The 27,705-nt window shown below is 36.4% G+C and overlaps 1 protein-coding gene across 12 annotated transcripts in view; it reads left to right on the top strand.

Moving 5' to 3' along the window:
• Positions 1 to 27,705, top strand: part of DMD (dystrophin) — a 2,265,680-nt gene that overhangs the window by 857,609 nt on the left and 1,380,366 nt on the right. For all 12 annotated transcript variants that reach the window (XM_070503127.1, XM_070503123.1, XM_070503121.1 and 9 more), the window contains one exon: positions 15,997 to 16,147. In XM_070503127.1, coding sequence (XP_070359228.1) covers positions 15,997 to 16,147 — 151 coding nt within the window. The remainder of the gene's footprint in view (positions 1 to 15,996; positions 16,148 to 27,705) is intronic.

Here is a 27,705-nt window from a genome sequence, read left to right as displayed (position 1 = left end):
TTAAGCTCATGTCTTTTGAAAGAATAAATAAGGCATACATAAGATAGAATTTCTACAAATATTGGCATTCCAAACCAGGAGATACTAGTTTATGCAAATTGACATATTCCCTGCCTAAAGGAGAGGGTTACGATAGTCATATTATAACTATTGAGTCTGCCCCCTCTCCATGCCCAAGGATCAACTAATTTACTCCACCCATTTATCATCAAAAATCATAAGATATAGAGCCTCCTACTTGTGATCATGTGCCAACATTCTTTGGGTTGCAACTTCTTTTTTTTTTTTGAGGAAGATTAGCCCTGAGCTAACATCTGTGCCCATCTTCCTCTACTTTATATGTGGGACGCCTGCCGCAGCATGGCTTGACAGGCAATGTGTGTGTCTGCACCCGGGGTCCGGCCTGGTGAACCCCCGGCCACCAAAGCGGAACATGCGAACTTAACTGCTGAGCCCACCGGCCGGCCCCCAGGTTACAACTTCTTTTTGCACTGATCTGTGCAACTTAAACAAAGCAACCTTGGACAAAATTTGCGTCTTTAAAATGAGGCCTCCTCCTTTACTACCTTTTCCATAGTGGCGCCACTGTCTTCTCCTTCGTGCATTCTATCTTTCCATCTTCTTCTGGAGGCTAAATACCCCATTGTTCTTCACTCCCTTTTTTCAATAGGACTAACAATATGGCATTAATTATTCGTACTAATCAATTAATTAATTGCAACTTGAGACTGAGTTCTAAGAGAAGGAGAATTCAACCTAAAATTAAAATCCCAAGTTTTTAATCTCTTATTATAACATTTTTAAAAAGGTTAATTAAAAAAATCCCTGTGTTAAAGGGAAATCTACTATTAGATGGTGGATAACAGTGTACACACAAGCACACACACCTGTATGTCTGTGTGCGTGTGCATGTGTGAGTATACGTAATTTTCTCACCCCCATCCCACTGGAGGATGGGCAAACTAAAATGGCAATATCACTACTTAGCTAAGATTGACATCAAAAAATAGTTTGTCTTTAGAGAAGATTTGGGGATTTTGTTTTGTGTTTAAGCTTTTAGAATGATTATCAAGAAGGCAAGGGCAGCCTCTTAGCTGGTATAGCTTTTGCTAAAACGTAGAGTTTTAAAAATGAGACACTAATATGGAATCACTTGTAGCACAGTCTTTTCTGGACAATTTGTTGAAATACATAAGTATTATTTAAGGAAAGCAAATTCAGAAATCTCCTTTGAGTTTATAAATAACAGTAAGTCTTCCATACCACTTTCACTAACTTTTTGTGTGTTCATGCATAAAACCTATGACATTCTAAATGAGATAAGCCATTATGCAAACTATGCTGAACCTGATTTTTGATCCACATTTTTTGAAGGAAACAAAAAGCTGATTATGACAGTAGGATGTTGTCAGTATTTCAAAAAATAATAGTTCTAGGTTTTATTGAATGCTTTAGTAAATTGCTATTTGTTCAGTTTCTATTATCATGGTCATGTTGATGATTAGCTTCAATTTGGAACATCGTCTCTTCTTTCCAAACACATGATTACTTTGGAGAAGGAAGTCATAGTAAATTGCTAGTAAGCAAAAATGGATTCATCCACACCTCTCCTCTTTCTCTCCCAAAGGGAGGGTGTGGACAGACCTAGTCAGAAGCCATCATCCCTACCTAAGTGTAGATTTAGTGTTGAGAGGAATGATAATTAAGGTTTGACTAGGCATATGAGATATAACTGCTAGAATTCTTGTTTCAATCTTATAGCAAAATTTTTTTAAAAAATTGATTGGGAGTACAGAGAAGCTTATAACTAAAATCTATGAGTATTTATACTTAACAATTATAGGTATTATCTACTAGCAATAATCAAATTATATTTTATATATATTCATTGTGATATATATAACACTATGTATACACATACACATATAGATACACACACATATTAACAAATATTAATGGAGTGCCTTGAGATAGACACATTTCAAGGCGCTGGGGACACAGAAGCGATCCCAAGAGGGAAAGTCTCAGATATCATGAGGCTTATACTCTAGAGAGGCTGACATCCAATGTAAAAAGAACACAAGAAAATATCAGATAGGAATAAATTTTCTGAAGAGATTAAAAGGTAATGTGATAAAAGTGTTTGAGGGTCTACTTTAACCTTCGTGATCCAGAAATGTTTCTGGGGTGGTACCATTCAGGTGGAAATTTGAATGATAAGAAGGAACCACTATTTGTAGATCAGGAGGAAGAACATTTCAGGCAGAGAGAATAGCCAAGGCAAAGGCCTTAAAATAGGGATGGTTTGGCTTGTTAGGAGAACCAAATGACCAGCATGAGTGGAGAGTTGTAGGAGGGAAGGTTAGATAACTGAGGTATGAGATGGGGTTGAAATATAGGTAGGGGTCTCATGATGGATGGCAGTGTTAATCCAGGTAAAAGATAAGGGCTTTGAGTTCTAGGTTAAGTGTAAGAAAAAGCCATGACAAGGTTTTAAGTAGGGGAGAGACAGGTAAAGGAAATATCAGTAATGCCACTGGAAGAAGAGAGGACACTTATAAGGTCAGTGTGATAGCCCAGGTAAGAGATGCTTGTGTCTTATGCCAGGTGGTAGTTGTGAGAATACGTGAATGTATTCTACTATCTTAGCCCAATAGTTAATTTATAAACCATTCCTGCTGTATTTATTTTAGTTCCTTTTTTGCTTTTTTAACAGTTAAGATGCTTTTTGCTTTAGAAATAGACATTCTTGCCTTATACATACAGATGCTACCTTTATTCAAGTTGCATCTAGGAAATACTATTTATCCCATAAACCATTAACAATTATCAAACAAAACAAAAAAATTAAAAAATATAGAGGTAAGAAAATTCTCTTATTTCCTCCTTACCCTAAATCTACTCTAATTTGCCTAAGGGATAAGGTCTCACTTTCTCAAACACCTATTTATGTGAACTGGGGTAACATACTTCCCCTCTATGATCCTCAGTTACTGATTTATGAAACAGCAGCAGTTCCCTGTGTCTGGCATGCCTCTAAAAGATATTGTCTGAGATAGGGTATGAAAAAGTAGTTTGTGAATGCAAAATTATTACAAAATGTAAAGAATGATCATCATTATAAATAAAGTGGCTAGCCGTGGATTAATTATTTTAACCATACTGTATAACTTTGCCTCATATATATTTTCACTCCTACTTCCTCCAGCTAGTTCTAATTGCCTCATTCATTTTTTTTTTCCAAAGGATATGTTTCTGGGTGTTTTCTATGGGGGGGGTAAGGGAACATGAGCAAGATGATTAAAATTACATTTGAAGTTATAATTTTACAACTGAAATATTTGAAAATAATGCTTGCAAAGGGTTGTCAGTAAAAACAAAGCCATATGGCTGCTTCTCCTTCCCCTCTTCCTCTTTTTGCTCCATTCTCATATGATTCTTTCCTTATTAATTTATTTCCTCTCCAATTCTGATACCTTCAGAGATGTGAACTGATGTTGAAATGAAAGCTAATACAATAAAAACGTTTAAGATATCTTTAGCCACAAATGACTTTGACACAAACATCCTGCTATTGGTCAATTATAAATCTTTAACAATGTTTATGAGATTGAAATGAGAGAAATAAGTGCCACTGATTGCATAATTAAAATATGCCGCAGAATAGCCTTTGGGTGGTGGGAGGTAAGGGAGAGTGAAGAAAAAGACAAAATTTCCAACTGTGGAAGTACAAGAAGACAATTGGCATAGGGACAACAGAAGATTTTCTTCTCTAAGAATAAACTAATTAATTTGATTGAAAAATGCAACCTGCAGAGAGCAAAAGAGATTTACTGACATTTCTACAAGGACTCATAAAGATAAGCACAGCAAGTGCCATCAACTTCTCTGATAATTGTGGTTAGGACAAGCAGGGGGAAACGAAAACCTTTGTGATGGTAAGGGAAAAAAATGAAAGCAAGTCAGTAAGGAGGCCAAGTGAAGTTATGTTCTGGTTTACATCAGCAGGAGGAGAGATATGAATAGTATCTGGGTGAAAATACAAGCCATAACATGGGAAATAATTGTGAATCACCATCAACACTTTTGACTGGAGAGAAAAACATGTCTAGAAAATCTGGCTCATCTTTGTTTTTTAAATGTCTGTTCCAATCTTAAAATGAGATAACATATGTGTGAGTGAATAGAGCAAAGCAGGTGCTGAACAAATGGGTAGCTTGTTTTCTCCCAAGTGAAGTGACTAGCATAGTGTGTATATGAATATATGAATGAATGGATGAACAAATGAATTAATTTCTTTAGGTAGTTCCAATCTGTCAAATGAATTTGTTGCAATAGAGATTTTAACAATGTGTAATCTCAAACTTTTACTTGTGATTTTATATCACAGTTTCATTAATTCATTTTTTCATTCTTCCCATAATGTTAAAATAAGAATTCCCTGTAGATCAAGGTGGTTGAAGGACCAGCAGCAACAATGTGACCTGAGAACTTGTTAAAAATGCAGACTCTCAGACCTCACCCTGATCCACAGAATCAGAATCTGCAATTTAACAAGATCCAAGCTGATTCCTAAGCACATTAAAATTTGAAAAGCTAGTTGCCACAATTATAAAATAGTATAAATTCATACTCCTTCTTTGTAGACCACTAGTTTCAATATCTTCTGTTTCTATTTTTCTATCAAGTGAGGTGGGGCAACCATTTTAACTTTCTCAGAAGCTCCAAAAATGGTGCTTGTAATGTCTCATCCAATCCTCAAATGTTGATATCATCTTCCATGGGTGATTAATGAAGTAGCAAGATCCTCATGCAAGAATATATAATAGAGACAATATGAAAGTATTGACAATTAATTATTGGACTAATAAGTAAGAATTATTAACATACAGTAATTTGGTTAGGTTCTAATGGATATGGACATGGTCATTTTTTTCTGTAAATAATGTGCAGTTAAAATGTGAGCACTCCTTGTTCCAATAATATAAAGTACGTGACTCGTATAGTTTAAATTGTAAACAGGAAAGCCAAATCTCTGGAATTCATAGAAATGAGAGTAGCATTTTTTGGAGCAATGCTTTTTCACAAAGATAAATAACGACAATTAGAAAATTGACTTTAATCATTCATTCATCCATCTAACTAACAATTCTTATCTGCTATGTTCCCAGCACTGTTTTAGATACCAGGGAAATATCAGTGAACAAAGCCGACTAACTCTCTCTCTAATTGAGCTTGCATTCTTAGTAGGGGAAGACAGACAATTGAGAAATAGGTAGATAATATCAGATGATGTTAATTGATAAAAAGGGAAAAAAGGCAAGGAATAGATTTAGAGAGTGAAACTGTGTGTGTGTGTGTTATTATAATACGTGGTCAGTTAGAGAAAGCCTCTCTGATGAGGTAATATTTCAGGATAGCCCTAAATGAAGGGAGGGAACAAGCCATGCAGATAGCTGGGGCAAAGGGAAGCAAATAAAGATCCTGAGGCAAGCTTGTGCTAGCTGTGTTTGAGAAACAATGTGCCCAGAGTTGACAAAAGGTAAAATGATGACACTCTCATTTATGACTAAAAAATGATTCAAATTAAATTAATAGCCTGTCTCACAGGAGCAGATTTAATGGAAGTTGACTTTTTTCTTTTTTGTGAGGTAGATTAGCCCTGAGCTAACATCTTTGACAATCTTCCTCTGTGTAATGTGGGATGCCACCACAGCATAGTTTGATGAGCAGTACTAGGTCCACGCCCAGGATCTGAACCTGCGAACCCTGGGCCACTGAAGCAGAGTGTGTGAACCTAAGCACTATGTCACTGGGTGGCCCTGAAGTTAACATTTTTATAATTTTAATTCTGATATTTTTAATTGGGAAAGTATTTATATTTTTGTACTATGTCTTTTAATATTTGATTGCTAATTGATACCACTTGTTCATTCAAGAAATATTTATTGTGTGTCTAGTATGTGCCAGGCACTGTGCCAGATGTTATGTAGTGATATAATTTTTGAAGTTGAGAGTAGGCTTCTATTGCCATGTAAATGAATATCATCTCAGAGTGTCAACATTCCCCATTCTTACTAGAGATAATTTAAACAGTCTTCCAATCATTGTATTTAGTAGTCGTCCTTGGTTTGTGATGACATCTACGAGTTTCTTCATCTACTTTGTAAGTATTTAATCAGGAAGACTGAATTGAGGCTTGCCATAATGTACTTACCACAAGAATCTTTTGCACCCAGCCATACAGCTTCTTTATTACATTTATGCTTTCAAAATGCAAATGAATTTGTTTGCATTTTGAACTTTCATCTTGCTCTGGATAGTTGAAGAATATCAATAATTAAACTATTGTTGAGCTGTATGGATAGAGGAATAAAGTAGATCAGGATTTTGAAAACAATGGCACCTTTTTACTTCACAGAATCCTTTATAAATACAACAGTATTTCTCACATTCCAGTCAATGGGCAAATAAATATGAATACATGTTTAATTTTGAGGGAGGGTTGAAAATTTTCTTTCATTTCTAGTTGTTGGATGGGGAACTTTGCAGATGAACTTTTTCTAAAATATTTATTGTGAGGCTGTAGACTACAAACTGTGGCCTCCAGGGTATAATATAATGGTAACTATCAGAATTAGTGGGAACTTTGGAAAAATGTACATAACCTGCTCTCCTTGGTTTCTTCCCTGGCCCAAGATGCCAGTGTACCAATTGGTGGGCATGGAGTGCTTTAAAAAGGAGGATAGACACATTAGTTTTAGGGGAAAAAAAACCTCATTATATGATTCTGTTAGACCCTTGCCTCACTTCATTCTCCAGTGGAAGCTATTATACTAGTGACTAGGACTTATAGACAGAAGACCACTGTCTGGTGTCAGGCTTTGCAGACGGGTCTATTAAGATGTGATTAGGACTTGGAGGAAAGAGGATGTTCTTACTGAGGTAAGGAGGTGCAGGAGGGTAGGAGGGATTAACCATCTGCACAGATGCTGAGGGTTCACATTCAGAAATTTCGAACGGGAACTGGCAGACACTGATGGTAGAAGTAGTGAGGGTAAATGTGGTAGGGTGGAGGTGAAAGTGATAGTGAAAGTCTTACACATTTGGGGTCATTGTTTTTATTGGATTCTCAGTTTTAAACCTTGCATTTCACAGGGCATTCCTTGAGCTTTGATAAATGTTACAAACCTAGAGAGTTGAAAAATACTAATGCGCTTCATATGGCCCCTTCATTACTGCTGTACAACAAAAAGCCTTTACATATGTTTGTACATGCCTTACTAAAACTTTTCTTTTAAAAGAAATCAATGTTGCTTTTCTATTTTAAAGCAATATTTGCTTTTTTTGGCCTACGATAGATCATGTTTTCGGATTCCTACATTTAGTGAAAGCCATAAATATTTAAAATATCTGGTCCTTCATTTTATCTTGCCACTGTATGTTTGAGGGAAACTAGGTCTCAAAGTGTATTCTGGTTTCATTCGTTAGTATAAACCTCATGCTAAGAACAATTGTCTCAATAGTAACAACTGTACTTTTCGTTTTGGTGAGAAGAAAAAGTAAAATTATCTATTAATGACAATCTCTATAAAGTTCCGCTAAATGACCTTCTTTTTTCTTCTATTTCTCCATCCTGATAACCACTGACATAAATGTCTATTGTCTGACACATGATAGAGCTAATTTGTTATTCATAAATAAAATTATATTTAAAAGTCCCAAATTGTATAACGTCAAAATTACTATTTAATAGGTAATTTACTACTTATATAGTATTATTCATTTATAAATAATTGGGCAAAGACATTTCTATGCTTCATAAACCTGCCTCCATGCTCTCTCCATCATCTGGTTCATGTCAATCCTGATGTGGCCATGCTGCCTGGGCTCAGCTACCCAAATGTTTGCCACTTGTGAGCATCCAGGGGCTGAAGTAAAAATTATGCCTGAGTCCTGAAAACTAGCACAGTCATTTTCAACCCTAGATGTTCATTAGAGTCACCTGGCTGGAGACAAATTTCACTAATTTACCTTTTTGTAATAATTTCAATAAAATCTGTTCTTAAACATTACCTTCATTAATCAGTTTGTTAATAGACTGAATGAAACAGAAACCTATACAAGGGGATTAAAATAACAACATATTTAAGCATAAGTCAGCATTCTGGGAGCAGCTAGCTGCATGTAAACCCTTCCTGAGCTAAAATCAAAATTATATAATCTATTCATTAAAACCATTTTGCTAAGATTTCGTGCCAACAGTTTGAATAAGTAAATTAATTCTAGTTTTCATCAGTGTGATTTTAGTTACAAAATGGCATGCATTTGAAAATAAGAAATGCATTAAAAATTCAGTTTCTCTGATTCATGCTGGTAGCACTCCCTTAAATATATAGGTTTTATTTCCAACTTAAATCATGGGATTGTGTTTTGCATGTATAACTTGTTAATTGAACATCACTGGTGATTCTTTTGTAATCTAGAAATTCATAATAATATTTTACCTCCTTTCACTAGTTGTATTTCTTATTTGAGAATTACATATAGGCAAGTAATTATAAAGTCTAGGAAACTGGGTCTGAGAACCTGTCTTCCTAAAGAGCTTACCCCTCTTGGTAATTTTTAATTGTAGTCCACCAGGATTTATAAAGTCTATACTTTCATATCTTTATTACTGTAGTGCCTAGCATATAATTATGTTTTGTAATATATTTTTATACATTGTTTATAATATATTGCCATAAAGTCCAAGAAACAGTATTAAGACTATCAAATATAGGCTGAAATTAATGAAAACATGTATGATTTGGGCATTTATAATTTTGAAGAATGCTATTCATATTTATTGCTAGACCTCTTAACTGAGGATATCATTCCTTACAAATATTGTATGATATAATGAAATGGTGTGGATAAGGACTTAAATAGGATTTGTTGCTATTGTCAATCTAATTATCTGTTGGTTTAGAGCTGTGCTGTCCAATATGGCAGCCACCAGCCATGTGTAGCTATTTAATTGTAAATTTAAATTATTATAATTAAATATAGGTAAGAGTTTGGTTTCTCAGTCACATTAGCCATATTCCAAGTGCTCAGTAGGCACACATGGCTAGTGGCTGTCATATTGGGTGGTGCAGATACAACATTTACCTCATTGAAGAAAGTCCTATTGGAAAGTACTATTTGGAGAATAAATACCTTCCCACATTCTAAGAGTTTCTATAAAGCAAATCCTACTTTCACATTGATTTCCTTCATGTTCGTAGGCATGTGTTTCCACAGTGGGGTATGAGGTGAGAGACAGATCTCTGGTAAAATTATTTGAAAAATAGTATTCCTTAGGATGCTTTTTACTGCAACTAACAAATAATTCAACTCAAAGTGGCTTATACCATTACTCCTTAAAGTGTGATCCATGGACCAACAGCATTGACATCCTCTGGGCACTTGTTAGAAATGAAGAGTATCAGGCCCCTCCCCAGTCCTACTGACTTAGAATCCACAGTCGGACATACTCCCCAGGTGATTCATCTGCATATTAAAGTTTGGGCAGCACTGGCTAAAACCATAAGGATCTCCATTATCTTATATTACAATATATTCACAGATGGGGTGACTCTGGCGACCATTAAGTCTGTGCCTTCATTGTGCCACCACCATCCCAGGTTCTTTCAGTTTATCGGCTTTTCTAGCCTCCTTCTGTCCTCAGCTGATCTTGAAATTGGAAGATGGCTCCAGCAGGTCCTAATGTCATATCCTCTCATGCTTCTTTCTCTAGATTTTGTCAGGACCATCTCCTGTCTGGCACAGTTTTATTCCAATTCCACTACCTCCTCTCTCTATTGCCAGTCATATATTTAAGCGTCATTCTTCTTTTGCTTTTACGTCCCTTTCTAAATGACCATTTGAAAACCATAAAATAAAACCAAGAAAAATGCAAACTCTTTTTTTGCCTGTAGGTGGTAAATTTTTATTTTATGGATTTATTCTATGAAATTTCCCTAATTTATTTTCATCTTTAGAATGTTAGTTGGAAAATTTCTCTTATTTTAATAATGTTTTATGTTGAACAATATGAAATTGTCGTTTTCATAGAATAAAAACTCACATATCAGCAACTTCATATGACCCACCCCAATACAGCATTTTATCCATAAAGAAGGAAAATAATTAGAGCTTAAAGCATAGACTTGAGTTACAGATAGCTTACCATTTGTATACTGACTTAGCATGTCACAGAGAAACCTTGGGCAAGTTCTTTAACCTTTCTAAGTCCCAGCATTCTCAGAAATAAAATAACAATAGTATTAACCTCAGTAGGTGATAATGAAGACCAATTGTAGTTATTCGATATGTCTCAAACACAAGTCAGTCATGCTCCTCCTTCACAATTTCTTCCATACCTATACTCTTATTTATCATTACATATTTAATACTTTTTCTTAAAATGAGTTTTTACTTGGCTTCATCCTAAGCTACATGATTCCATATATACATTAAAATCATATATATACTCTCTTTAGTTGCTAAGACATTAAAATAACTTCCATTTTTTTTCCTTGTGTGACGAAAATCATTCTGCAAACCATGAATGGATTACATATCATCCTTTAGGATCCACTGAAGTGGTTCATTTAATGCTTAAGAACAAGGTTATCACATGAAAAGTGTTGAATAAATGTTAGGCAATATATTTAAAAGTTAGTTTTAAATAACATTTTAGCCCAAGGGTTAGTTGACTTCCCCCATCCCTGAAGATACCCCTTCTTCTACCACATTTGCAAAAGAGAGCATTTGCGTTGTGAAGGCTCCTTAACTGACCTTCAAATAGCAGCGCCTCCTCATGGTTGCTTCTGCCTCTGCCCCAGCACCGCCGTGGGTCACTACGCGCTTCCTTGCTGCTCACCCAGAGAACGCTGGCCTGTAATTCACCTACATATATTGGTGCTATCTCTTCACAGGCCTGAGTGAATAAAGGAAGCATAGCACTTTTTACTGCCATTAATTTAGTTCATATAACAACAACGCAGAAAGCAGTAAGGATTGACCAGACATTACTGAATAATTAGAGTGTCTAAGTAACAACAATGGAAAAGCAAAAACATTTTCAAACATTATATTAAGAATAATCAGGGGCTGGCCCACATGGCATAGTAGTTAAGTTCAGCACACTCCACTTCAGTGCCCCTGGTTCACAGGTTCAGATCCTGTGCAGGGACCTACACCAATCATCAGCCATGCTTTGGCAGTGACCCACATATAAAGTGGAGGAAGATTGGCACAGATGTTAGCTCAGGGCTAATCTTCCTCAGCAAAAAAAAAAAAAAAAAAAAGTAATTAAAAAAGTAATCGTTCCTATGGTCCAAAGGAAAACCATGTGAACTGAAGCTCTTCACAGAGGTTTTCCATGTGGACATCATCTTTTTTCTCAACTTGTCATAACCCCAAGTTCATTTCCTCTAGAATTTTCATCCTTAAGAAAATCCTATCTGCTCCTTTGGGATTTGTTTCACTTTAAATAAATTGTGCACTAGACACAATACTTGAAGGAACACATTCCCTAATTAATATTCATTGTGAAATATCATGGAGGATCAATGAAGGAGAGCAACTTCAGTAGTCCTATCACCTCATGAGCTCTAGAAGAATGCTAAAGGGGAGTATGTTTGGGCATCCTGAGTATGATGCCCATTTCTGTTTTCCTGCCAGCACCAGATTAATCTATGTCTCCTTAATCTTCTGAGTTTGAGCAGTGGGATACTGATAAATCACAGACACACACACACCCATTAAAAAAACTAGCAGGGATTTTCAAATATACAATATCCCCACCTGGATTCTTGTGATTCGAAGTATCAGCCATGGCCCAGCAACACTGGAATCCCCTGAAATCTTGTTAGAAATGAAAATTCTCAGACCTGCCGCCCTGAATTTAAATCAGAATCCTGAGGTGGTCTATATGAATATTTAAGTGTGAGAAGCCGTGACCAAGATCATAAGGCAGTGAATCCAAATGCCTATTATAGGAGCCAGAAAGGTAACATAGGTGAGTGAAGTGAGTTGGGTATAAAAGAGGACAGGCAGTGGTGGGCACTATGGCAAACTGGAGAGCTCATGCTTGGTCTGTGAAGTACAAAGGATATTCAGCTTTGCAGATGTTACCATGTAGGAAGGCAGGTTTCGAGTTGCTAAACCCTCTTAGATAGTCTCAAGAGTGGCCAGGTCTGGAGATTGCAAGTGGTATCTCATGATTTGTAACTATCAGCAACAACTTCAATTTATTTTCAATTAATAAAAGATTAAATCAGGCATATGGGCTACTATTTGCCAATATCTAGTCAAGGTCTATGGTAAGGAAAATAAATATTTATGTACTTAAAGCATCTTCTCAGAACCCTTTCCACAAAAGGACGAATGCTACCTGTTTTCATGCTGATTGTGTCACCCCGCCACCACACTTCCACGCTTGCATCTTTCTGTTTTCAGTCTTACTCTGAGTTTAATCTCGGGCTTCAGACATGTGAAATCCCTGACTTCTGGAGCCTCAGGTCAGAACTCATTCTTAGGGAGATGATGCTCACATTTCTCTCTAAGTGGAGGTGAAGTCAGGATGAAAATATAGTCTAATGTTGAAATAACTGAATAACTTCCTGAGCATTAGCACTTGCCCTTCTATTAATGTTAGTATTAATTAATATATGGATCTCAACAGAGTTTGGGTGAGTTGTGGATGTAGATTAAATGATCTAGGATAGTGTTTCTTAAACTTGACTGTACGTCAGAATCACTTAAAACAGATTCCTAGGTCCCACCATCAGAGTTTCTGATTCAGTAAATCTGAGGCAGGGCCCAAGCATTTGCATCTTTAACAAGTTCCTAGGCAATGGGATGATTCTATTGGTGCAGGGACCACACTTTGAGAACCACTGGTATAGGGAGGAAAAGCAGGAATCTATTTGGCTGGAGAACGTTAATGTGACTGTACCAGTCATTAAAATATTGAACCACAAATGTTGCACACTGAGTGGCCCCATACACTACCTGCCACCCAGCCATGCTGGCCCCTCCTCCAAGAACCTCCAACTAGACATTCCTACATTCCACCTATGAAAGATGCAATACCTGACAAAAGCACTTACAAGTACATCTGTTTTTATTGGTTAGTCCCTGAGTCCAGGCTTATAAAATGAAACCATTACTAAACATAAAAGATTACTCGAGGTTCAGACATTAGATTTTCAGGCAGAGCTCAAGAAATCTCCCAGGACCCAGAGAACAGTGTAGGATATGACACTGCACAGTGATCCCACACCTTATACGATCAAGCTGTACTGGCCTTCCTAGTCCTCTATGATGCCTCAGGGCCTTTGCACAGGTGGTTCCTTCTGTCTAGAAAGTGTTTACCACGTTCCTCTTCACACTTTAGAGTTCTTCAAATATCAGTACTTCAAAAAAGCCTTTCCTGGGGCCAGCCCCATGGCCTAATGGTTAAGTTCTCGTGCTCCACTTCGGCTGCCCAGGGTTTCTCAGGTCCAGATCCTGCATGCAGACATGGCACTGCTCATCAAGCCATGCTGAGGCAGCGTCCCATATAGCACAACCAGATGCACTCGCAACTAGAATATGCAACTACGTGCTGGGGGGCTTTGGGGAGAAGAAGGAGAAGAAGAAGAAAACACAAAAAGATTGGCAACAGATGTCAGCTCAGGTGCCAATCTTTAAAAAACAAAAAGCCTGTCCTTACCTCACAGACTCAATTCAGTTACTCTCATTTCATAGGATGATCACGACTATAATTAACTAATGGCCAAATGAGCTATGTATGATCTGTGGCCCCCATCCTCAGAATGTAAGCTCTATGACAATAAGGGTCTGTGTAGATCTTTCTCACCTCTCCATCCCTGATATCTAAGTATTCAATAATTGTACACTTAATAAGTTTTTCACTACTCAACTCTCAGGCTATGTGTTCTGTAATGACACCATTCCTGATGACCCCAAGTCAACTTGGAGCCTCTTTCTATGTACCCTCTATAATATATATAAATCTAATCATAGTGATTTCCTTGTAATATTGTAATTGTTGATGTATCTATTTCTTTAAATGCCTCTAAGCTACTTGAATATGAGGATAGGTATTTCCTTTTGTTTATTCCTAACACATAGGCGTTTCCAGCATAGATATGGAACTCAGTGAATATTTGTTGAATGAAATGTCTGTCCAAAAGTAAAAAAAAAAAGTAAATAATATTTTTAAATGAAATCCGTTATTAACTCTAACAAATGTTAGACTTGAAACATTTCTTCAAGTAATAATGTAGGATTTTTTTCCCTTCAGTTTTTCAATGTGAGATTTTTAGCTTAATTCAATGACAAACTGGGCAGGAAAAATAACAAGCACAAGGAATGATACTGCAGCCAATTCTCATGAAATCTTATTATCAGGTCAGTTCTCAAGGGATAGACTGAACCAATAAAGTGAAAGATTTATATTCCTTGCAATGCTGGGATGGTATTCATTTTTAAGAGGCTTAAACTAGCAACTTTGAGTTTTTGCTTCCACTTAAATGGACGCTTCATCTATGTTGTTTCCCATAGGAAGAAGATGTTTACTTTTTCTGTTTCACAAATGAAAGCTCATTCTCACAGATTTCTGATTGCATTGTGCCTCAGGGGACATGTGTCTCTGAAAGGTTAAAGGTCAAAAAATGTTGTAATCTACATTATTTTAAACACTCTCAGTTATGTCTGTGTTTTGTGTTTTTAAATGTGCTGATTTAATGGAAATTTCTAGTAAAGATTTTATAAATCAGAATAGTAAATTCCTAATTCAAATTATGTACTCCTGATCAGCATTATAAGGTGTGTTCAGTATACTTTGGTTTCCAAAAATGCTTTAAAATGACTTCATAAAGTATAATTCCCTTAAAATAGGTACTAACACTTCTCATTTGAGTCTCAAATTTTTGTTGAATTAGTGGATGAAATACCCTCAATTTTAACTTTCATCCTCCCCATGAAGTCGTGGGATTGGTAGGCAGGATATTACCCTATGTCCCTGATGCTGGAATTCTAATTGAGAAGGTTTAATAACTCGGTTCTAGGTCATATAGCCAGGCTGTAAACCAAGCCTTTGGACTTTAAATCCATTACCCAGCCCACTATTGTGTACATCTTTGAAAAAACACTCTTTCACTTATCTATTTATGCATAACAAATGATCCCAAAACTTAGTGGCTTAACATAATTTATAATTACATCATGATTCTGTAGATAGGAGTATGGGCAGGGCTCGTCTAGATTGTTGTTCTCTGATTGTGATATGGCTAGGGTCACTCATTGGGCTGCACTCATCAAGAGGCTCAACTTCTAAGATAGCATTTCATCCTCAGACTCCCTCTCAACATGGTCTTTAATCATTCAGTAGTCTGGCCTGGTCTTCCTTATATCATGGCAGCTGGGTTCCAAGAGAGAGACTACAAATGCTGCCTGTTCTCTTACAGCCTGCACTTGGAACTCATATAGTGTCACTTCTGCCGTATTCTCTTGATCAAAACAAATCACAACGCTAATCCATGTTCGTGAGGATGGGAAAAGGACTCCATCTCTTGATGGGAAGAGTGACGAAGAATTTGTGTTCAACTTTAATAACCACACAGATTAAAATAATGGAAATGTAAACAAACAATTGCCAAGATATACTAGTAGCTCAACTACCAGAGATAGCTCACACTTTAGTTAGCATGTTCACATTTAGTTAGCTATGTGAAACTTTCTAAAAATTGAGATGTGTGAACTTTAATAAGTTGGAGAAAGAATAACTTCAGAGGTGATTGATCACGAACTCTACTCACATTCATTCTTAATGTCCAACAGATGCCAAACAATGCGAACATGCCATAAATTGTAAATGTCAACAGTTATAAGTTTAATAATAATATTAAGTAAAGTTGCTTTGATAGAGGTAATAATAGACATCTTTCAAATTTTCAGTTTACATAAAGTTTTAATGGATCTCCAGAATAAGCAACTGAAAGAGTTAAATGAGTGGCTAACGAAAACAGAAGAGAGAACAAAGAAAATGGAGAAAGAGCCCCTTGGACCCGATCTTGAGGCCCTAAAACACCAAATACAACAACATAAGGTTGGTATGTTTTATGGTATTTGCTTTCTATTGGAAAACAAACTATGTGTATGTATTACATACACACATACATACACACGTCGTGGTTTAAAGATAGAAAAGAATTAAAGCTTCAATCAAGAAGAGTTTTAAAATTGTTTTTACCTAATATTTTTTGAAATGTTTATTTTTTTCAAATACAACATAACCAGGCTTTTCGTATTTGATAAGAATTTGAGCGTATTCCTGGAAGAGAACAATGCTGGGTTTGTAATTTATTAAAGTTTTGGTTTCCTGGAAGAGGGTCTCTGTAGGGATGACCTGTAATGCAAATTTAAGTAATGAGACAAGACTTTTTTTTACATGTTTTTACCTGCAGTTCATAATGTTTTAGAGCACGCCAAGCTTGATGAAAAATGAATATCTGTAACATTGCTTTCCTATAAAATACAGTGTCTGTTAATTTTAATATTTTCATCTTATCATCTTTCTTCAGTTTATTTATACTTTTACAGTTATACTCTCTGGTTGCTAGAAAGCATTTGTTATTTCTGTATTAAGATTTCTACAAGAATATTTCTGATCTGGAATTTTGAGGGTGCCTCATTCTAATAACTGTTACAAAACTGGCTCTGGGTTTTATTGTAGGAACAGAATCTTGTCCAGTCCATCAGGACACATACATACACAGGTGAACCATCATGATTGGCCCAGCATTAGGGTTGCCCAATTTAGCAAATAAAAATGCAAGAAGCCTAGTTATATTTGAGTTCCAGATGAACAGCAAATGTTTTATAGTGTATTACCCAAATTATTCATTGTTTACCTGAAATGCAGATTTACTGGGCATCCTGGATTTTATCTGACAACTCTCCTCAGGATCCATGGTTCTTGGATTTATGCCTTTGTAAGGAAATATCTGTTCCCTCAACTCATACTTCCTAAATCTGCATCTCACTCAATTTCATTCTCTCCTTTTATAACATTTTATCAGAGCTAACTTCACAGTTCTTCCATAAAGATAAAAGATATCTTTCTTTCGAAGTCCCAGAATTCTTTTCTTATTTAATGAACTTCACGTTCAATGACAAATGGGACTGCCCCTTGCTGTTACTGACTCCAAAGCCATCCTTTGGCCACAGCAGTTTATGATTAAGGAGTTTAAGGAGAACTAAAGCTATGGTATTCACCATCCACTACTCCATAAGGAAAAAAAATAAAGCATCAATTGTATTCTAATTTTCACTTGAAAATTGTGACTAAGAGAGGTTAACTTGTCACATAGAATTTAATTCAACATCTGATAGAGAAATAGATCCAGTGCTAGTTCTCAAACTGTGCTGCCTTTCCTCTGTGGATCATGAACTCCTCTGGTAGACTCTGTGCCTGCCCTCTTCCCCTTGGCCTACACTAGCAGTTTCCTGCAGACAGTTTCTGTATGCACCAATGGCTTCTTTTTTTCTGAAGGCATTTGCTGGCTGCAGGAGAATCTCAGCCTGTTTGAGGGTGAGCGGGAAGTGGAGGTAGGATTGCCAGAGCTACCATTAACCAATGAGGGATGGGAGATGATGGATAAATACCGCAGAATCCTCACCCCATCATGGGAGAATTCCAAGGTGTCGCTCAATTCCCACAGTCTCTCAGAGGTTTCCTAGCAAGACTGGGCTCTAGATGTTCACGGGATAACCTGTCTCACACTTCCACCTTCTCCTAATGCCTCCTGAGATCACTTCCCAAATAAATTATTTGCAAATTCTTGGCTCAGGGTCTCTTTGGGGAGGAAGCTAACGAAGACAACCTCCTCACCCTGGAAGCCAGAGTACTATCCCAGCTTTACCACTAACTAAATGTATGACTTTCAGAAAGTGCTGAATCTCTCATGTTCTCCATATCTTCACTTTGGAAATGAAAGTGTTGAGCCAGTTGGTTTCTAATGTTCCTTCCAGTCATGGTTTTCATGTTCCCCTTAGTTTTGGAACATGAGGCATTTCAGAAAAGGGCCAGACTAAGGCCAGTAGCATTGCACATCAGAGGAAAGGCTGCAGCTGCGGGGTGCCTGGAGTCTAAGAAAGAAGCCAGGAAGAAGGGCTCCAAAGGAGAAGTGGCAAAAGAATGGCAGGGTAGCCATAAGTGTGAATTACTTAGGGCAACTACGAGGAGAGGTCTTAGTTTGAAACTCTGAACAGACCCTTTATTAAGGTTAGACAGGCCAGGCAGAGTCTTCATATTCTGACAATGACCTGAAATGTTTTTCACTTTCCTCTGGAAGATAGAGAGTGAATGGAATGGAAAATGTTTGACTAATATTGTCATAAAATTTGAATAGATTGTCCATTACTTGAAAATATGCCATTTCTGATGAGCATGAAATTGCTTTGAGGAGAATAATTTGAAACAAAAAGAAAGCAACAGAATTATATGCAAGTTGATTATGCAATCTTTTACATCCAGGACTTATTCATATAATGCATAAGGAGAAACAGAAAGAATTGGTTTGCTGGCTCAGAGAGTGAGGCCATCTTCTACCTTTAAATGTTTAAACCCACTTCAGGATATATTATTTTTTATAAAATTAAGACAAGAGAAAAAACACATAGCTAAGAGAAAGCCTGACAATTAATAATACTCTTTTGTTACTTGAAGTGATTACGGGGAGGAAAAAAATGATTTAACAAAATCAAACAATTTATAAAAGAGTTGAATTTACTTAAATGTGAAACGTATATTTTCTTAAAAGTGCCCATTAAAAGGAGTAAATTGTTTTTGTTCGTCTTGCCGTGCTTTATAAAACAGAAGAAGATAAATGCTTTTTTCTTTAGGTAACTGAGTTCAAACTAAAGCCTTATTTAGTCGTTGATTCGCTTTGCAGCCTTGCTTCTGAAGAATTGAAAGTGAATGAAAATAAGGAAATTTCTCCTCTAAGAACAAAATACATCAGTGACCTTGAAGTAGTCAAAAAAGCAACCCCACTCTGCTGCATCACCACAGTTCTCACCTAGTCTAACATTTAGTCTTGTTGGCTTTTCATGGATAGATGTTGAATCCTTGAGTTGTCTTCTTCCTTTTCTTAAGAAATGACTACAGATGACAAAATTGAAGAAAAGATACATTTTGTTGCTAGTAATCTATTTAGATTCTGCTCAGGTCACAGGGCTCTGGTACTCGCTCGCTCTTTCTCCCTCACTCTCTCTCTCTCTCTCTCTCAGTTGGAGGGCAAAATAAAAATGTTTGCAAATCTTACAAGTACACCGTGAATATTACAGATATGCTTCTCTATGTTCTGTGACAGGATCCTTTGCTATCTTTATTTCAACACGATTTTATTATGAGGCAGGCTAGAAATTCAACCACTATGAAATGTCATGGAGATAAGTCATTTTTACTGAATCTGCCAATTAGGCAAGGTGAAACGATAGATCCTATATTGGTGGTTACTATTAAATCTAGCCAAACTGTTAACTTTGGGTAACTCGAAAAACTTCAATTTGCTGCAAAATTTGGAAGAGACAATTCATTCCTCATAGCTATTGCTTTGGGAAGAGAATTTAGAGGTTTACTTTTAGATCTGAGTCACCCAAAAGTGATTCTCTCAGGAGTTGACAAATTGGACCTCTCGTATCCCTTGTCAAGGAACGTGTCAGAAATAATCCTGGTTGGTTATTTCTGTCTTAAGAGATAGACTTTATTAGTGATGTTGATAAGGAATGAAAGATTTCCCTTGAAGGAGTGACAATATTATTGAGGAGTAAAAGTCCATTGTGGGCTTGAACATTCATTAATGGGAAAGAAGTTTGCTATTTTCGAGGGTATTTTAATCAAAAGGAAGATATTTGACTGAGGAATCTTTTGTCTCATAGCACAGTCAGACGGAGAGGAAGTTTAAAGCTTCGTTTACTAGCTAAGTTTCCAATTCTTTTGAAAGATTTAGTCTTTTGTTATTAGCTACATTGGCTTAGTAATGCGGTCAACAAAGTCCTTACCATACAAGTTATTAGAATTTGCAGATATAAATGTGACATGTGCACTATAATTTGACTTCAGTGAATGTTCTATGTTAAGTACTGATTAATACAAATTAAATGACCTCCTAGAAGCTCAGTCACCTATTCTTTCCTTGAAGCTTAGTTAATCTCAAACATTTGGGTTGCCATGATTGTGAAATATCCTTTTCTGGTGACCTTTAAAATGATCTCAATGTTCATGTAATGGGGAAGGTTTAGGTGTAACCCTGCTAAAAGATTTGACATTTCATTGCATTCCATTGCATTCTATTCCATATCACTGAACAAACACTTATTAAAGCACAGTTCCATACCATATATGGAATCTTCTTCAAGAAGCTCACATTCTAGTATATCCGATAAAGACACAGAAAACAAGTGACCATTATACAAGGCAGAATATGGCAGATGGCTTGAGGAGGTTAAAAACAGTGATTTGTTTGGGCAAAGGAAATGAGGTGGGGGAATACAGGGTATGTCATTTGCCTAGGTCATGTGTTACACTATGCTCAGTACTAGAAGACTACAACTTGATCGTGGAGAGTCTTGAACTCGAGACTCAGGCATTTGGAGTTATTCTATGGGTAATAGGCAGCCGTTACTGATGAGAAATTAAACTGAAGAGTGGCAATTTTGGAAAATTTATCTTAATTTTTAGGAAGATATATCATATAAGATAAGTTAGAGCACAGATGAACAGGAGGACAGAAGACATGTTAGGAAGACACTGCAGAAAGTATATAGAACCTGATTGAAGGCAGTGTCAATGAAAATTGCAAACAGGTGTAAGAAACATTTTGGAAATCAATAACAGTACAAACAGGACTAGATTTAAGGAATGTGCAGAGCTCAAAATAATAGGTTCTGAGACTGGGCAATTGGAAGGCCAAAGTTGGATTTTATTTTATTTTTATTTTTATTTTTTTGCTGAGGAAGATTCACCCTGAACTAACATCTGTGCCAATCTTCCTCTATTTTGTATGTAGTTCGGCACCACAGCGTGGCCACCAATGAGCGGCATAGGTCTGCTCCCAGGGACCAAACCCAGGCTGCCAAAGCACAGCATGCTGAACTTAACCACTATGCCACAGGGCTGCCTCCAAAGTTGGATTTTTAAAATAGGCAATGCGAAGAGAGAAATGCAGTTAATTGGGAGAAGGATGAGCAATTCTGAAAGGCCTAAGAATGCTACAGAATCAAGTAGTGCTTTTAGTGACTAGTAAATAAGCTCTCTTCTTTCTTTTGCAAGATTAAAAGTCCATGTTCTTAGTTACTTTTATGAAATCCCATTTTATTTTCTATCTTTTGCCCCCATAAGTACTTAATGAATATTTGATAACTATGATAGGAAAGGTAAACAATATAATCAGGAAAAAATACTATACTACAACCAGAGAACCAGATAGGCTGTTTCCCCAATGCCTAACAGAGTACTTAGCATATAACTGATGCTCAGTAAATGTCTTTTGGAGTAGACCCTTTAAATAATTCTGACTAGTTCTGTCACACACAGAGGGTTCATCATTGCTACCTTTCTGATAGAGACATGAATCTGACAATTGAAATAAACAATAAAAAATTGTGAGTAGGGGCAAGAAAACAACTCATATAGATGAAGAACGAACACATCTATAAAGGCATTTAAATGGAAGTATTATCTCTGGTGCCCTCTCACTACCTCTCACTTTTGTTTTTTCTTTCTATCCTTTTTCATTCTCTGTTCAAATATTTTAATGCTTGTAACCCCGGCATCTTTATAAATATCACAGAAGATGCTACCAGCGGTCATTCTTAGATACGTTCATAGAAATCAAGCTTATAACCCTTGGTTATGCAGGAAAGGAAAGCCATTCGATGAAATCACATCCTTAGCTGGCTCCTTACCACAGGGTGGTCAGTTCATGAGGAAGACGTTTAGAGTGGACCAGCCAGGCAAACTGTACTGTCTGTAATCATAAAACTTAGTTTTTAAAATTGTGTATAGAACTCTGGCCTTCTGAGTTAGGTTTAACTTCGTATAAATTGTAAGGACTCCTTTTGCCCTTTTGGCCTCAGTCCTAGGCTCAGTCAGGTCTTGTCGGCCTTTTAAGCTAGGCTTACAATTTAACCTTTCTTTCCAGATTCTTAGTAAGAAAGGAGAGAAGAGGCCTAGAGATATTGCTCTGCCTCTTTCTTTGGGTTCCATATAAACTTTACTTGACCTTCAAGGGGTAGGTTATAGGAACCATAGGAGAAAAAAATGCATTCTCTCAGGTGGGAGAGGCACCCATGGCCATATCAATACACAGTATTATGACTAATTTGGAATGCTCAATAAGAACATGTAGTAGGACATAACTATTATGTGTGTGTCTTAATCCAGCTTTGTGGTAAGAGTCTTTAAAAGGTAATAGATTGAATTAAAGTGTCACTGGGCGGGGGCTAAAACCTGGAACTCAACTGAGTACACGTATCCACTTAGACTTTAAGTTTCTATTTCTGTGCCTTATGATGTAGAGTTATTCAAAACAGTGTATCTATCTCTTATGCTTATTTGAGCAATATTAATATCTTTTATATGAGAGGCAGTATATCACAGACTCTGGAGCCAGAATGCCTAGTTTCAAAACGGAGCTCTATCACTTGCAAGCTGAATGACTTTTCAAAAAGTACTTAACTATTTCGTGCCTCACCTTCCCCAAGTATGAAATCAGGATGATGATGATGATGATGATGATACCTATGTTATAGGATTGGTAAAAATATTTAATACATAATTGCATAAAAAGCATTTAGAATAATACCTGATACTCAGAATTGTATAAATGATGTTAGGTGTTATTATTGTAAAAGACATGACTTATACCTGAATGAAATTGATTTCTGTGGTAATAATACTCTTTCGACACAAATAAGTGGCAAGTTAATGTTAAAAAGAACATCACACTTACATAGTCTACATAGTAGTATATTCATGATAGTCAGTTTTAATTTTTTTAATCTGGTTGAGGAGACACCTAATTTTCCATGAACATATTATAAACAAGCAGCAGAATCTAAGTATAACTTTGCATACTAGATAATGCCATTGATTTAATTAAAATAATAACAGTAATAATAATGAAATCCATACCCATGTTCTTGTTTTATCAAGTATATCCAGCTAACAGATTACTAATTAGTTATTAGAAATTACTGAGTAATGATTCAGTATCATTGCTTGAAATGTCACAGTCTTGTTTTAAAGTACATCAGTGCACTTACTAAAATATAACTACCCAAGACCCCCTCATCTTAGAGACACCAACTTTATTTTTTATGCTTAATTGCTTCTGTAATGCTTTTTCATTAGAAGTTTCTGGCTTCTGAGGAGGGTAAAAAAAAAAAAAGGAAAAACAAAGAACTCTCTCTCTCACTTATTGAGTTAGTCTCATGTAAAGTATCTCTATTTTCCTGAACCGGTACCAATTAATTTCAGTTCCCTTGAATAGGTAATGCAACATTGATAATATAAATGAATTATTTAAGAATACGAAACATATTAGAACATATTTTAGGGGAAAATTCTTTACAAGAAAGTCATAACAGATATGATAATATGAGCTTTACAAAAATAATTTTTCTTGAAAAATATATTCACCTATCTTAGAACAAAATACATGTTCATAAATCCAATCGCATGTTGCAAATAAGATTTAATATGGCACTATGTCTCTTTCTAAAGAATATAAAATTGTTAACTACAGTATACTGTCATTTATGTTTAATATTTCTGTTAGGAACAGAATGATTTCTAGCGGTACAACTGGTAGTATTCTGTTATTCGATGGAACTACATTCTTCAGAGATAATTTATACTGGATAATATTTTATGTTCTGTTAACAATTGAATATCTAGGTCATATCTAGAGAGAATGAGAAAACTACTAAATCAGAGATTTTTACACGATGTTCTATAGTTTCAGCATGCTGAGAATATTTAGTAATTAAAAGATACGTGTATGATTATCAGGGGTATTGAGAATAAATACTAATGCCCAGAAGGGCTGTTTCCATGGATCTTTGTCTAAGAATGGAAGGATAAGGTGACGATGTCAGAAATAGAAGAAAATAAGCATTTCCTTACCACCTACCAACTCTACTAAACACTGTGCTAGCTGATTTTAATGAGTCATCTCATCTACCTCCAGTACTAAACCTATCCTGGAGGGATTTTAACCCTGAATTTTGCAGTTTAATAAATGTGTTCACAAAGGTTAAGGAGTTGCCCGGGTAAGTTGAATAGTAATTGGTAGACTTGACTTTCATCTTGACTTTTCTGCTTTTGAACCCAGGCTCTTTCCCTTCATTTTAAGATTCCACTGAAGCTTGACTCCAGGGGAGATCCTAGAGTCTAGAGCAAATGCAGAGAGTAGCAAAGAGATTGGGGAAATGTTGCCCTTGGTTTCCCGGGTTTGGGAATATCTAGATGGAAGAGACGGAGAGACTGAGTGTATAGAAGTCTTCAAACTCACAGTAAGCACTGAGGAAGGACAGCTCACTGGTGGTGGCTGTGTATGAAATTCTCAGAATCAAAATGATTAAAGATTTGTTTTTTGAACATTAATCCTGTAGTTCTTACTTTAAAGTCAGAGCAAAAGGGACTAGAAGGGGAACATAGAAGAAAATAGGCTTATGGTGAGAATGGGAAATAATGTTTGAGCAGAAAGGTAATCAGTAGAATTGAATACCTCATCTATATACTGTTAGCCAATCAATGTATATAACTTCCTCTCTACTGCACCTGAAACCTTCCAGCCCAACCCTCTCTCCCAAGAATCCTATTGTCTTCTTTTTCAATAATTATTGTTAGGCAAAAGGCATTTTGTAATTATTTATTAGGTTTTCTTGGCATTCACTTTAATTTCTGATTTCGGTGGCTTAACTATGTGCAGGATGGATGGATGGATGCATGCATGCATGCATGTATGAATCATAGAGGGAAGAGGAAAGGTAGGAGAATTGAGGGCTAGTATTTAGTGATTAGGGTCTGTCTTCCCCAGTCCATGAAATAGCTCCTCTGACCATGCTTATTTTTCAGCAATGTATGAGACCACTAGAACAGTTAGTTTAAAGCTACTGTCGTTAATCTTATGTAAATAATTTGGAAGTTAAAGTCTTATTTAACAATTTAAAATTCATTATGTATTTCTCCAGATTCTAAAACTTTGCTGTGACTTCAGCTCTTCTTTTCCTTCATTTCCAAAATCATATTCCCTTTCTGTACTTAGGATGCCTATTAGAGGCTGGTAGGCAGCATGAATTAGCTGAGGGTGAATTAGGTGACTATTGGGTTCCTGTAGTATGGTTTAAAGTCTTTGTTGTGAATATGCCTAAATGTGAGTTTTTAGGATTAACTAGCTGTTAATATTTATTGAGTTCGTACTGTGTGTCAGGCAACATGCTAACCAATTATAGCTTATGCAGTCTTCCTAACCACCTACAGAAATAGTTACTCTTATTATCCCAATTTTGAAAATTAGCAAGCTGAGGCTTGGTGTGGTTCAAAACTTTCTCAAGGTCACATAGCTCATTAGCAATACATCCAGGAATCAAACCTAGGAAACCTGATTTCAGATCTCACTCCTTTAAACATGCACATCTTTTTGTCCATCTGTCATCCACACTATGTCCTTTCTCCTTATATTGTGAAAGATATAGAGGTACATTAATTGTCAACTGTTTTTAAAACAATTTTTCATATTTATTGAGCCCTCTCTCTGCAATTGGGGAGCATTAGGTGCTTTAAAAATTGTTCAGATGTCTTCATTGAAATGGTCTTTAGGGCTCCCCTTTGGTAGCTTAGGAGTTGGAAGAAATATAAACATTTATTTCTAACAAAAAGGTAAAAGCAACTATGCAATACATTTAAGTAAGTGGATATCAAAATAAAAGCCCTTTTAGGAGAGCCTGTTGAGGATGGTTATTTAAAATATTCAGCAAATTTACAACAAAATTACATACCACAAATAGATCCTCCTGGGGAACTAAACAATACTTTGACCAGTCAGGCTTAGCAAAGTGAATAATGGACTGAAAATAAAATGGTAAGTCATTGCCAGATCATTTCATTCAAGGAAGCAGGGGGAGTAGAGCCTAGCCCAGTGCAGAGATGATGGAAAGAAGGAGGTAAGACTAGCCATAAGAGAAAAGGCGAAGAGAAGGATCCATTGCCAACCTCCCCATTATTTCATAAGAAATCATGAACCTTTCTGATTTGGCCAGGACCCTTTTATTTGAAAATAAAATAAGTTTATATCCAGATATGTTGCATTAGCTGATTGTTCATAAGTATCTAGGGATTTTTTTTGTTCCTGAGATGGATTTTCCAAGATACTACTTTCCTAGATGTTGAACTTATTCCATGATCCTAGAAACTCTTCTGGTTTCCTAAGATTTTTGCAAATTTTATATTTGATACAAGTTTTGTTCTCATCCATCATTCCTTTTGTGTACATTAATTAGACTAAGCTAAAAAACTGTACATTGGGGCAGGCCCGGTGGTGCAGCGGTTAAGTTCACATGTTCCGCTTCAGTGGCCCGGGGTTCGCCAGTTCGGTTCCCAGGTGCGGACGTGGCACTGCTTGGCAAGCCATGCTGTGGCAGGCGTCCCACATATAAAGTGGAGGAAGATGGGCACTGATGTTAGCACAGGGCCAGTCTTCCTCAGCAAAAAGAGGAGGATTGGCAGCAGATCTTAGCTCAGGGCTAATCTTCCTCATAAAAAACAGAACAAAATAAAAAACTATACATTACTTAAACTTAATATTTTATTAATCTTTCTAATTATATTAATTTTTAAATAATTTTTTACGGCTTCTCCAAGGACATTCTTCTTCTTCTTTTTTTTTTTTTTTGGTGAGGAAGATTGGCCCTGAGCTAACATCTGTTGCCAATCTTCCTATTTTTTTCTCCCCAAAGCCCCCAGTACATAGTTGTATATCCAAGTTGTGTGTCCTTCTAGTTCTTCTATATGGGATGCCACCACAGCATGGCTTGATGAGCAGTGTGTAGGTCTGCACCCAGGATCTGAACCAGCCAACCCCAGGCCACTGAAGCGGAGTACGCAAAATTAACCACTATGCCACAGGGCCGGCCCCTAATCATATTAATTTAAAGTGATATGTGGGATGCAATAGATGGCCTTACAATCCATGAAGAACCTGTGATCTGTGTTGTTTCTAGGTGTGTGTGTCTATGCACACACACGCATGCATATAGGGCCTGCAAGTGTTGGCAATTTCACGTTGGTTAATCATTGAAGTAGAAGAAGTCACAAAATAAGCTATGCACATAGGCAACCGCTGCTCTCTCCTGTTCCATGTTGCTGAGCGTATACTATGGCCAAGGGAAATATTGTATCTCCTCCTATGGAGCTTACAGGAGACCCAACCTTGTATTTGTTTTCTATTGCTCTACCTTTTTATTAATTTTTTGCTCTTCACCTCTAAACATCAAATCCAATAATTCCCTAGCTTTACATATTTCCATGCCTTTATTTTCTAAGCATTATTTGACATATGTGCTAAGAAAGGGTAAAGTATCATAAGTCTAGCGTAA

Source organism: Equus asinus, chromosome X (genome assembly GCF_041296235.1).
Source record: "Equus asinus isolate D_3611 breed Donkey chromosome X, EquAss-T2T_v2, whole genome shotgun sequence".
NCBI classification, from domain to species: domain Eukaryota; kingdom Metazoa; phylum Chordata; class Mammalia; order Perissodactyla; family Equidae; genus Equus; species Equus asinus.
Note: the sequence above shows the minus strand (reverse complement) of the source record. Positions and strands in the feature narration are given on the sequence as shown.